Source organism: Phaethon aethereus, assembly GCF_964289735.1.
Source record: "Phaethon aethereus genome assembly, chromosome: 2".
Classification (NCBI taxonomy): domain Eukaryota; kingdom Metazoa; phylum Chordata; class Aves; order Phaethontiformes; family Phaethontidae; genus Phaethon; species Phaethon aethereus.
Window position 1 is genome coordinate 24,870,050 of NC_138582.1, and position 14,013 is coordinate 24,884,062.

General features: G+C 40.4%; 1 protein-coding gene across 1 annotated transcript in view; it reads right to left on the reverse strand.

Moving 5' to 3' along the window:
• Positions 1-14,013, reverse strand: part of VPS13B (vacuolar protein sorting 13 homolog B) — a gene marked incomplete at both ends in the record, with an annotated part of 485,525 nt that overhangs the window by 149,255 nt on the left and 322,257 nt on the right. The window contains 2 exons of the mRNA XM_081996267.1: positions 11,159-11,302; positions 12,909-13,035. Coding sequence (XP_081852393.1) covers positions 11,159-11,302; positions 12,909-13,035 — 271 coding nt within the window. The remainder of the gene's footprint in view (positions 1-11,158; positions 11,303-12,908; positions 13,036-14,013) is intronic.

Below are 14,013 nucleotides of genomic sequence, written 5' to 3' on the forward strand. Positions count from 1 at the left end.
TACTACAGTATAGCTGGGAAAATATTGTAGGGATGCATCATTAATGTATCTGTTCTTAGACTGTTTCCAAGTCATACGCCAATGTAGGGCTAAATAAATGAGCCTCAGTTTAAGACACTAAGGCCATTACTGTCTCATGTGCCTCAAGTATCAAATATATTCATCTAGTCATGTCAATGATAATTATCTAGTAATGGGTCTGAAATCTTTGTATTAATTCCTCTCTACATCTGTGCAGTACGTTCAAAAATATTCATGAATTTGTCACAGGAAGTACTTGTGAAAATTTAGGGTACTTATTAAAACAAAAAGACCAAACTAGAAATTTATAATGGTGCTTTCTAGACTTAACAAAACAAACAAACAAACAAACATCATCAGCATAATATGGTACAAAAGGAGTAAGTATGCCATTTCTTCCAAAAGATGATCCAGGAAAAACCCAATTGATTTTGAACAAAAGCAAATCTTCCAGTGAAAATACCAAAGCAAAATCTTCAGATCTGTTTCTTTACTATAGTCTTTTAAGGTAAGAAAAAAACCCCTGCAGAAGGTATCGTGATATTCTAAAGAATCTTTCTTCCTGTGTGAGAAACAGGACGTCTTCAAATAATTTCAGAAGACACTAAGTGGCATTTATCCTTGTTTTTATTACTTAATCTCCAAAATGGCAACTCTACACAATGAAAAAAAACTGGAGAAGTGCATATGAGTATCATGAGTGAGTCAGGTCAAGACTACTGGAAGCTAAGACACTTATGTGTGGATTTCTGGAACAAAGTAGACTGTAGGAGACCAAGACAAAAGAGTGGAGTCAGGAGACTGGGAGAAGGAAAGAATGTTATATTAGCTTTATGACTTAAGGGTGTTTTTTTTTTTGCTGTGGGATACTGGGCAGAATACATACATAGATCAAAGAACATCCCCATCTCTGGCTTTCTTAATGATGTGGTTCATCCCTGCCCCCTTAAAATATGGTTTTTATTTTGTTAAAATGTATAAATATTTAACTTGCTTGAAAACACTGGTTTCAAAAATAGTCATGTGTTATTCTTTATACATGGTTGTTTTGAAAGGAGGCTTAATATGACGATTACTTGATATTAATGAATAACAAAACTAATTACTGTTAACTACCACATGCCCCAGGCAGTCTTAATACATTGAAGTTCCACTTTACCTAATAAAAAGAGATTTACCAGCTTAATGATTTTTAGGCTTCAGAGAATGAAATTCACTAATTTTTGCCATTTTAACTGAGTGTCGCTTATTTGGAGAAATCCAGGGCAGATAAATAGAATTTACTGAACTCAAAATCACATAAATTAGAAATTGATTGGGGGCTGTTACGATCAGTTAGATATTATAATATTAGAAACAGTTCAATCATAAAACCACAGCAGGTAGTCTTCCCCTGATATGAAAAATCAGTGCAATGACCCCAGCTCAACAGCCTTTTATCGTGCCGCTTGGCACTGTTCTACACCAAATAAGATTTTTCCTAACATCCAAACTTGAATAATGTTTCCCTTCATTTTTAATTATATAACTCCTTGTATATCTCTATAAGTCTTTATACAACTCTAAATGATTCTACTTCAGCCTTGATGTTTGCACTTCTCAAATACTTGTGGCTTCACAGCTCCAAAACATTCATCTTGCAGCCAAGGTGTATGCATCTGACTCTTATGATATCCATGGCCCACCCCATAAATCATACCCAGAATTCCCAAATATTTTGTTGCCTTTCTTTTGAATACTCATTAGCTTCAAAGGGCTGCTTGCTGGAAGAGCTGTCATCAGCCCACATAGCTGGCAAACTTGAGTGCTCACCTTGCTGGAGAAAGAATCAGCAGGGAGGCTTACAGAAAGAGTGCTAGAGAAAAGCAGAAAAAGTGACAAGCTTTATATATTCACAGTTTTTACTTGGGCATTTACCTCAAGCAGTAGAAACCATTGGCTCTGAAAAAATGCAAAGCAATCATCAAAAAAGATGAACACAGCTAAGTGACAAAGCTAAGATGAACAAAACAAAGCAAAGCTGCTCACTGACATGCTTTTCCCTTCCTCAGAATCCACAAAGCAGGTTATCTATCAGATTACCCGCTTACCTTCTATGAAAAAATGGCTGGATCTATGGACAAGGGTAGAGCAGTAGGTGTCGTTTACCTCCACTTCGTCAAGGCTTTTAACACTTCCACAATATTCTTGTATTCAAGTTTGCACATTATAGTCTGGATGGGTGAACTACCAAATGGATAAAAAACTAGTTGAATGATTGAGCTCAGACAGGGACCTAGACAGGGTAGATGAATGAGCCAAATAGGAACATTAGGATGTTAAACGAGGAGAAATGTGAGGTCCGGTACCTGGGAAGGAAGAACCTCAGCAAAGATACAAGCTGGTTGCAGAGCAGTCCAGGTGAACAGGAGCCAGTCATGTATCTGGGTGGCCAGCAGCATCTTGGACTGTACTGGCAGAAGCATGGTCAGTAGATCGGGGGAAGTGATTATTGCCCTTTACTCAGCACTCGTGAGATCACATCTGGAATACTGTGTCCAGTTTTGGTCCTCACAGCACAAGAAAAATATCAACTGAGTTCAACAGAGGGCAACCAAGATGGTTGCACAATCAAGACAGCAGTATCAGAAGATCAAAGTTTAATCAGATGGCATCCATGGGCATGTGTACAACTACCTGATTGCAGTCCATGGAGAAGATAGTGCCAGATTCTTGTCAGAGAAGCCTGCTGATAAGATGAGAAGCAATGGACACAAGTGGGAATACAAGAAACTCCAATTAGATATTAGGATGGATTTTTTTTTTTTTTTTTTTACCAATTGGATGCTCAACTAGGCTGCCCAGAGAGGTTGTGTAATTTCTATCTTTGGAGGTATTCAAAACTTGATCGAAGCCCTAGTGCAACCCTACGTAATTAGGCCTGCTGTGAGCAGGGGCCTGGACTATATGAACTCTATAGGTTCCTTCCAACCTAAATTATTCCATGATTCTATCCTATCTTAATTTTTGTATGCTAAAATGCAAATCAACCGTAACTACACACATATGCATAACTGTGTTTGAACAGACACTAACAGGAAACAAATACAATAAGAGGAATATACAATTCATCACTACTGACTCTTCCTTTAAATAAGACCTCATACTGTAAAAATGGCTACCTAAAAACAGGTTAAACACTACATCTTTAAATGTGGTTGAACAGCTTGCCTTGCAGGAAAAATACACAATCAAGATTATTATCTTAATTAATAATTACGGGAGTGCCTAAAGCAAAGCCAAGCAAATACACTCATTGCCTTAAGTCACTGTCATACAAAATTCCATTCATTATCTAAGTTCCAACCTAACTTTCCTTTTGTCTCCCAACCCTGGTGCTCAAAAGTCCCTTCAGGCCTTAAATTTCCCTAAACCTTTTCACTATGTCTGAACAATGATTCTGTGTATTGTATATGCTGGATTGTTTTTTTCCTTATAAAGTCTAAATCCCTACTAGCAATGCAGAATTTTCAATCAGCTGGACACCTTCAGCAACAAGAATTTTTTTAACTTTCAGTAGTACATGGTCAGATCTGTCAAAATTCAAATGCGTATCTAGGACTTCTTTCAGATTTTCATCTGCAGTGTCTTTAAAGTGGCACCAACACATAAAAAAATGTGAAGAATTTACCATTCCAGTTTCCTTCCTACTTTTAGGTACCTCTTGAATCCTACAGCTTCTGTTACAGTTCATTTTTCAGTACTGAAGTACACTTTTCGACAGATACTCAACAAAATCTTTGACAAGACTGTATCTCCATCTTCTCATTATTCTAGCAGAAAAAAGGACAATCAATAAAACCAATTTCATTTATGGCCAGTTACATCAAGAAATTCAAGGCATTCTTTATCCCTTTTCCTATTCAGGGAATGCCTGTGTGCACTATTTTTATGTATTTTTGTTTACTGGGTGGTTGCTCATTCATCCATGAGTCCCTGAAGAGAAGCATTGTATGCAAAGGTTCTGAATACCCTTGAAAATAACTGAACAAGTACTTAATGCAAACAGTTCAGTGGTGTAAATTCATGTACAAATACCCAAGTAATATTTATTAAAAAAATTTGTAAAAATATCTCTTCTACAAAAAAATGTTCTATTCCTTTCAACTTCAAAAAAAAAATCACTGCCATGCTATCTTGGGGCAGGTTTGGAAGACAGGTTTCATACATTCTGATTTGGAAATGCAAACTTTCTTGGTTTCTCCATTTCATTTTGTACTTTCCTATGGGGAATATAGTTTCTTCTGTTTCTTCCTACTCTTGTGTTAATCACGCTTAAACATCTAATAGAAATATTGGTGAAAATCCTCAAACGCTACAAAGCAGAAGCTCTAAATTTGCAGAGCAAATAGGCACCGGGTGAAAAAAAAAAATCTTAAAGCTATTTTCCGTGAATCATCTTGCTGAAAAAGACTGTGTTGAATGCAAATGCAAGAGGAACACTTCAGCAGGAGAAACAGAGCACAGGTTCTGTGTATCACTATGACCTGCATAATGTCCTAGGTAATTTGCAATATTTTAGGAAAGCCTTTGGGAGGGTGGGTAACTTCATCTCAATTTTTCTCTTAAAATAGACACAACATTAAAAAAAGGTGTTTGAAGAACCTTTTGTTCAGTGTCACTGCTGTGACTCTCCTTACCATATGTGAGAGGACATGTTGTCTGGGAGAGTCTTTGATGTCTAGAAAATAGTAACCGTCACCCCCATCTTCAAAAAGAGCAAGAAGGAGGATCAAGGGAACCTGCTTGATAGTCAGCCTTATCACAGACCCTGGGAAGGTGACAGAGCACATTTTCACAAATGCCAATTCCAGGCACTTGAAGGACAAAAAAGTTTTTGGGAACAAACAACTCATATTTACCAAAAGGCAAATCATGCCTTACCACAGTCTGATGGCCTTCTATGATGAGACGATTGATTCTGTGGATAGAGTACTGGATGCCATTTGCTTTGACCTTAGCAAAGTTTGGACAGTCTTCCACAGCAGACTTGTAGCCAAACTGTTGGATCCAAGTGTGAACTGAATGGGTGGACTACAAGGTTGGTAAAAATCACACTGGACCACTAAAATCAGAGAGTAACGGCCACTGTTCTTGTAGCTGAACTCTAGGTACAGAGTGACATTCCTCAAGGTTTGATGACGTTTAATGTCATTTTGAAAGACCTTGGCAATGATACGAACATACCCAAAGGAAGTTCACAGCTGACACCAAACTTGGGGGAGCTGTTGGTACACTGAGGGTAGGGCATTAGGGAGTTGCCAAAATGAAGGAATGGTTTAACAGAAACCTCATGAAGGTCAAAGGTGAATGCAAAGACCTGCACCTGAGATGGAAAAATTCCAAACCAAATATAGGCTGGAGGCCAACTGCTACAGAGCAGCTTTGCACTAAGAACCCAAGGGTCAACGACAACTGCTGGACAACAAACTGAACATGTGATAGCAGCATACCCCCATAGTGTTGAAGGCTAAGCTCTTGGCAGAATTAACAACGGGATAACCAACAGATCAGAGGTGAGACTATTTCCTTTTGTTAGATACTGTGTGAGTCCACACCTAGAGTACTGTGTCTAGCTCTGAGCTCAATAATAGAACAAAAAAATTGACAAACTTCAGTGGGCAGAGGATCATCAAGATCATCAAGGGTTAACAGGTTAAAGCACAGTATTTATAAGTAGAGGGTGAAAAAGCTAGGTTTGTTCAGATGGAAGAAGGCTAAGGATGCTGGTGGGGTATCAGATTACAGTTTCCAGTTACCTAAAGCCTGGTTATGAAGAAGATGAAGTCAGACTGTTTTTGGGGATGTATAGTGAAATGTTGAGAGGCAATGGTTAAAAGTTGTATCAAGCAAAATTCTGAATAGATATAAAGAGAAAAACTTGCCAGAGCAAGCCTAGGACAATTACCCAGAGGGGTAGTGCAACCTCCTTCCTTGGAGATAAAGACAGATTTAACTCAACAATGCGCTGAAAAGCCTGATCTAGCTTTGACATTAGTGTTCTTTTCACCAAAACAATGGTCTCCACAGGCACCTTCTGACCTAAATTATGGTTTGATTCTTGCAATGAAATAATTAGCAGGTGTGAAGTATGAATAGCCATGTGCAGGCTCCAGACTTCATTCATTGAGATGACAACAGCAGCATACAACGTGTATTATGTTCCCCTCTGCTGACTAAAGGAGAAACATGAGGTTAATAATAAATGTGCCTATATGAAGCCGCCCCACCCTCTAATATATGCAGCATGAGACTATACAGAACACTGAAGAACGAACTGGACAAAAAGTAACTAACTATTGGATTTTCCATTTTCAGTAAGTGAATCAAGATACAGTTCTACAACTTAAAGAGAAGACAAACACCACCTTGAACCAGAAATAATCCCATTACTCATTACAGGAGACCTCAATAATGCAGGGGAGATATCAACAAAGAACAAATAGGTATCTTGGGATGCGGTCAACAAAAAGCTTTCTGCAATTATGTAGTAAATTGCTTTTAAGTTTGTACAGTCCACATCAGCCATGCAGTACTTCTACATGGTGCCAACTCAGAATTAAAATTCTTGACACCCATTCAAATCTTCTGATTCTATCCGTTCCACTGACAATGGGAAAACAGTGCTCTACAAATTATTTACTGAAGATATTTCCATATATACTTAATTCATAATGTTCCTCTCCAAAAAAGGCCCTGTCTCTGCAAGTATCCAAGGAAAAGAAAGATACACGGCATTTCTTTTCTACATCTTTCATGTTTCATCATCGTAATGAAGCAATGCCCCTTATTTTTTCTCTATCCTTGGGAAGGGATAAAGGAGGGGGTGGGGGGAAGGATGATGTGATGCCTAGATTAGCAGGATACAAAAAACTACTGAGGTTTTGATGGGGTGAGGAGAGAGGAATATAAGCAGTTTGGCTACTCTAGAGCATTTTCCGCTCCCAACCAGACTTACATGCATGCTGAATCTGTGAGAATCAGGAAAGGAAAGATAAATGTTTCCTCAGCTCTCCCATAACCTAGATTCTTGGAAAGGAAGAGTAGATAGTATCTTGCTCTTTAACTCTCTCCCTAACTCTTGTTCTTATTTGTGAAGATTTCTCAATGAATGTAACAATCATTCCAGCTTAATTAGCGCCTTGTCACAAATTAACTTCTATTGTCTTTAAAAGATGCTGTCAGTCTCACTAGATTCCTGGTTTTGTAAGATAAGAAACACACATTTTTTTCTTATGGCAAAGTTTTGCTTTCTTTTCTCCTACCTCTTTTTGTATCACTCCAGAAGTTTAATAATTTAAACATACAAATCTGTCAGAGTTAGTGACCAGCTTTTAATGCAAACTGAGGTATCAACTTTTCAGAAATAAAGAACGACAAATTCAAGAGAGAGTTGCTGAACCCTGTAAAATTCCAGAAAAAAGGAGACATTAATTTTTCAGAAGATGAAGGACTCTTCATGATGCAGGATCCCATCACCATTCCTACTGAAGTAAGTATGAGAATATTCAGAGGTGGGCTGAATCTTAGCGACATAGAATCATAGAATAGTTTGGGTTGGAAGGGACCTTTAAAGGTCACCTAGTCCAACCCCCCTGCGATAAGCAGGGATAGCTTCAACTAGAGCAGGTTGCTCAGAGCCCTGTCCAGCCTGGCCTGGAATGTTTCCAGGGGTGGGTCATCTACCACCTCTCTGGGCAAACTGTACCAGTGGTTCATCACCCTCACTGGGAGAAATGTCTTCCTTCTATCTAGTCTAAATCTCCCCTCTTTTAGTTTAAAACTGTGACCCCTTGTCTTATGGCAACAGGCCCTGCTAAAAAGTCTGTCCCCATCTTTCTTACACGCCCCTTTAAGTATTGGAAGGCTGCAATAAGGTCTCCCCAGAGCCTTCTCTCCTCCAGGCTGAACAACCCCAACTCTCTCAGCCTTTCTTCATAGAAGACATGTTCCATCCCTCTGATCATTTCTGTGGCCTTCCTCTGGACACGCTCCAACACGGCCATGTCCTTCCTGTGCTGAGGGCTCCATAGCTGGACGGAGGACTCCAGGTGGGGTCTCACCAGAGTGGTGTAGAGGGGCAGAATCACCTCCCTCGACCTGCTGGCCACGCTGCTTTGGATGCAGCCCAGGATACGGTTGGCCTTCAGGGCTGTGAGTGCACATTGCCAGCTCATGTCCATCTTTTCATCCATCAGTACCCCCAAGTCCTTCTCGGCAGGGCTGCTCTCGATCCCTTCATCCCCCAGCCTGTACTGATACCTGGAGTCGCCCTGACACAGGTGCAGGACCCTGCACTTGGCCTTGTTGAATCTCATGAGGTTCACATGGGCTCATTCCTTGAGCTTGTCCAGGTCCCTCTGGGTGGCATCCCATCCCTCAGGTGTGTCAACTGCACCACTCAGCTTGGTGTCATCTGCCAACTTGCTGAGGGTGCACTCAATCCCACTATGTCATTGATGAAGATATTAAAGAGTACTGGTCCCAATATGGACCCCTGAGGGACACCACTCATCACCGATCTCCACCTGGACATTGAGACGTTGACCACTGGTGCGACCACCCAACCAGTTGCTCATCCACCCAACAGTCTAGCCATCAAATCCGTATCTCTCCAATTTAGAGAGAATGATGCTGTGGGGGACTGTGTCAAAGGCCTTACAGAAGTCCAGATAGACAACATTGGTAGCTCTTCCCTTGTTCACTGACGTAGTCACTCCATTGTAGAAGGCCACTAGGGTGGTCAGGCAGGACTTGCCCTTGCTGAAGTCATGGTGGCTGTCTTGAATCACCGCCCCATCCTCCATGTGCCTTAGCAGAGCTTCTGGGAGGACCTGTTCCATGATCTTCCCAGGCACAGAGGTGAGGCTGACAGGTCTGTAGTTCCCAGCAACCTCTTTGCTACCTTTTTTAAAAATGCGTTCAATGTTTCCCTTTTTCCAGTCTCCAGGGACTTCATTTGACTGCCAGGGCTTTTCAAATATCACGCAGAGTGGGTTGGTAACTATGTCAGTCAGTTCCCTCAGGACTCTGGGATGCATCTTGTCAGGTCCCATAGACTTGTTTATGTTCACGTTCCTGAGGTGGTCTCAAATCTGATCTTCTCTTACAGTGGGCAGGACTTTGCTCCTCCTGTCCCCATCTTGTAGTCCATCCCCTCAAGAGGTGTGGAAAGAGAGACTGCCAGTGAAGACTGAGGCAAAGAAGGCATTGAGTAACTCAGCCTTCTCCTCATGGGTTGTTACCACTTTGCCAGTCTTGCTCATCAAGGTGGGTACGCTGTTTTTGACCTTCCTTTTCTGGCTGACATACCTGCAGAAGCCCTTCTTATTATTATTTGCATCCCTTGCCAAGTTCAGCTCCAGCTGCGCCTTGGCCTTCCCGACCCCAACCCTACACAATCAGGCAGCGTCCCTGTACTCATCCCAGGATACCTGTCCCTGCTTCCACTGCCTGTGCATTTCCTTCTTGCCCTTTAGCTTGACCAGCAAGTCTCGACTCAGCCATGCTGGCCTCTTGCCTTCCTTTCCTGTTTCTTACACCTGGGGATCGAGAGCCTTTGCACTCTATGGAAAGCATCCTTAAAGATCTGCCAGCTCTGTTCTACTCCCTTTTCCCTGAGGGCAGTTTCCCAGCAGGTCCTACTGACTAACTCCCTGAAGAGCTGGAAGTTTGCTTTCCTAAAATTCAGGGTCCTGAATTTACACTTTGCTTGCCCCATATCCCTCAGGACCACAAACTCCACCAGTGCAAGATCACTGTAGCCCAGGCTGCCTCAAATCTCGATGTCACCAATTAGGTCACTTGGTGACCAACAGGTCCAGTAGGGTATCCTCTCTGGTAGGGCTGTCTGTTACCTTGCTTAAGAAGTTATTCTCCACGCACTCCAGGAGTCTCCTGGATTGCCTACAGCTCACTGTGCTACTTTTTCAGCAGATGTCAGGGTGGCTGAAGTGCCCCAGGAGGACGAGAGCCTGCAAGCATGATACCTCCTGTAGCTGGAGTAAGAAGGCTTCATCAATCAAGGCTCCCCTTGATCAGGCAGCCTGTAGTAGACACCAACCACAAGGTTCCCTTTGTTGCCTCGGTCTGATTCTGACCCATAAACTTTCAGCCTGCTCGTGGCTATTCTTCAGAGACAGCTCTTCACACTCCATCCATTTCTTGACGTAGAAGGCAATGCTTCCGCCCTTCCTTCCTTGTTTGTCCCTTCTGAACAGACCGTAGCCATCGACAGCCGCGCTCCAGTCATAGGATGCGTCCCACCAAGTTTCAGTAATGGCGACCAGATTGTAGCTTTCTAGCAGCATGGTGGCTTCCAACTCGTCCTGTTTGCTGCCCATGCTGCGTGCACTGGTGTAGAGGCACTTCAGCTGGGCTGTCAGCCATGTCACCTTCTCAGATGAATACCTGTTAGTTCCTCTGAGATCTTTGGTTTTTCCCTGTTGGCTCCTATTACCTCAGGAGCCCCTGGCTCATATCCACAAGAATTCAAGCATGCTCCAGTGCAGCCAGCACCTCTCAGAGCAATACGCTGAGACGCCTCGCTAGCACCCTGTGCCTCTACCCTTGGCATGTCGTCCCACAGCTTGTCAAGGGCAAGTCTGGTATTATCCCTTTCTCCCTTCAAGTCTAGTTTAAAGCTCTGTCAACAGCCCCACTAGAGTTGAGTGAAGACAGTTAATGTGATTAGTGGTTACCAGGTACAGGAAAAATTGATAGTTTACTGGTTTTAGTGAAGCACACAGTGTAGTATGTAAACTCCTATGAAGATGCCAAAGCTTCAATAAAAGTTAAAATTAAAGGCCAAACAACCTCAAAAACCTACTTCAAAACTGAATTCTTTCATGGTTTACAAAAGATAATTTTCTTTGTACATAAGGTATTGCACAATCACCCTAGTCTAATTTAGTGAAAAATATTCTTGTTAAAATAAGACATCCTATTGTTAGAACAACATTAGAATGCATTTTCAAGCTGACCAAACAAACAATAAAAGTATTTCATTTACCTATATAATTTTGTCTAGATGATGCAAATAACGGATCAGAGCTACAGTACTCTGAAAGAAACAGTTGCAAATCAGGGAAAAATCTACCTCAGTGGTGTTACTGGAAGGTTTGAGTCCAACCATATTGGCTTGTACCAGCTGCTGAAGAAGTTGTACTTGAGCCACATTAAGGAAGAAATCCAGGTTTGTTGTCACATTCACCTCCAAAGAATGACCACACACCAAAATTTCCTGTGGAGAAATTAAGGGAAAATAATAGATAACAGTTACTGGGGAAATAATTTTCACCTTCTATAGAACTGTACTATAATGTACTGTGATCCTCTGCTGTAGTCAATGCTTCAACATTGTATATAGTATTAATTAGGTCTTTTTTAGGAGAAAGTGGCATCTTAGGCTTCTAATTCAACAGCATAACTATCAAGACAAATTTTGCAAGAAAAGCATCTCGTGTGTGAGGTCTTGTTTCCATCTCTTGGTAGTATCAAACAGTGGACTGTCAGATTTTGTTTTTTATTTCCTGGCAATGACTACACTTCTCCTTTCCTTCCAAGAAAAGGATGTACTTTATTTTTTTTTAAACATAAACTCTGCTTGATTTATAATGAAATCATGTGTTGGAACTCACTGATAACCAATGTAATTCATTTCTCATTAAACCATTGTTAATACCTTGGCAAAGCTAGCTGGATGGCCACTGTTTTATTGGTGTTATCTAACACAAAAAATGCTCTTCACCACTGTTGGCAAGTGATAAAGAGATGAAAAACTGAACCAGTGCAGAAGAGCTGCTTAATAAGTAGAAATACTGCCCCTTCTCATGAGAAGGTTGCACAATGTTCAAGCTCTTCACAATCTAAATTAGACCTCTCCCTTCACCAGGGAATAGATGACAAGAAAAATGCATGCACCGAAAACACCGAACTTCTTGAACATAATCTCAGTAAAGCTTAAAAAAAATCTCTGAGCTTTGCTAATTGAACTTCTATGCATCCTAGCCAAGCTTTCTACCTCTTTTTTTACATTACATAATTTTCCATCTGCCCTTGTGATGATGCTTTACACAAAATATGAAGCTGACAGTTTTTTCTTTCTATACACATTTTCAATAATGTACACGTATGTACGCTCCTGTACTTGCTTTGCTCTTCCCAGGAGGTAGCTGCTATTAGAAATACTCCTTGTGAGCTGACAAAAACTTTCAGATATTTCCCCTACACAAAATGTTTTAAATTCCTGAGCTGCAAACTAATGCCAAAAAGGGAGCCAATACCTTTTGTGTGTAACATTCTTCACAGACTAATCATGAATAAGCTGATCCACAGAGTGGTAAAAGTGATTGTTAAATCTGGAATACCTTGAAGTACCCACAGTAACAGTTGGGAAGTGGATGCTTTGTGGAAATTTGTGGGCTTGAAAATCTGGCTAAAAGAACTTCACTCAACTTTCTGCTTATAGCTAGTGTACAGGTTGCATTTTTAGGCTTCTTTATGAGAAGCTTGTGAATACAATGTTTTGTAATGTTGTACTATAGCACCTCTTCTCAACACCCTTCCATCACAAATCTTTTAAAAATGTTGCTGGAAATCATTAAAGGATTCACATTTTCTGAATTGCAGACAGGCTTATCTACCTCTGGACAGGCTGCCTTTAATATCAAATACTACACACAAATTCTTTCTCCAGCATTTCAGCTAGTGCTTAAGAATTATTTTTTTTTCCAGTTGGTGATCTCTGTAGTTGAAAACATCCAGATACTTAAAATGGTGGGACAATAAATATTAAGATTATCCACATATTAAAAGCTATGCTATTTCTGTTCACACTTTGTACTAACCTCTGGGTGTAAATTCTCTGCAGCATCAATTTTTGTAAAAATAATTGCAGGAGCTGCAGTTATTCGAACTGTGAAATCTGTTAAAATTGGAGTTAAAATTGCTCTCCTCTCCTGATGTCGCCTTATGCTAAAAAAAAAAGAAAAAAGAAAAAATTATATCACATTATAAATTGTTGCGGGGCAAAACCTCATATTCTTATTTACATCCATCATGTGGCACAAAACTGCTTCAATAGCAGTTTGGCATTTGATCATTACCTCAATAAGCAGTCAATATCATCATTATAAATCATGTTAATTCCAATCCTAAAGGCAGACTTCTCCATTTCACAGAAAAAGTATGTCTAAACATTTGACTCTTCAACCCAACTCCAGGTAGACAAGTTTGACATTTGACCTTGCTTCTTCTACTGTTTAATGAACTATATAAAATACTTGGAACAAAGATACAAACTTCAGTATCAGTATTTTTCAGACTTGCCTGTGGATGCCCTTCACTTTCCGAATAACTGTCCTGAAGCCTGCATAATATTTGAATTCATACGTTGGTGAAAAAATTCTGCACACAACTACATAACCGACACAAAAATCCAAGACATGAAATACTAAACTGGCAAACCCCATGAAGCTGTAGGACTTGCGTATTAAATTCATGATAACTATTGCCCAAGATATTTAAAATGCCTTTGAAAATGGAGGGATGTCAGTCTTCCTCCACTGCTTCTGTCTCTGGTTGCTCTTAGTTGGTATCTTTTTATCTAAATATCAACATTTGCTTGCCAAGCATATTTGTGCCATTAAACTTGATAATTACATTTGTTTTCCAGCTGCATGTTTATTTTTTTTTTCCCCCTTTAACCAAATACTAAGCCTAGAGGCACAACCCCACTTTAGATGGATCACTAATAGCTTATGACAACACATTCCAAATAGCCAGAATCTTCTGGGTCAGGTCAAATAAACTATTGTCACAAAATGCCATCTGAGAGCCTCTGATCAGGGGAAAAAAAAATAATGTAATGAGATCAAGATGGTGCTCAGCTCCTGAAAGAGGATACAGTTCGAACTCCTCGGAGAACCCTTCCATCGAGATAGTTTTTTGATA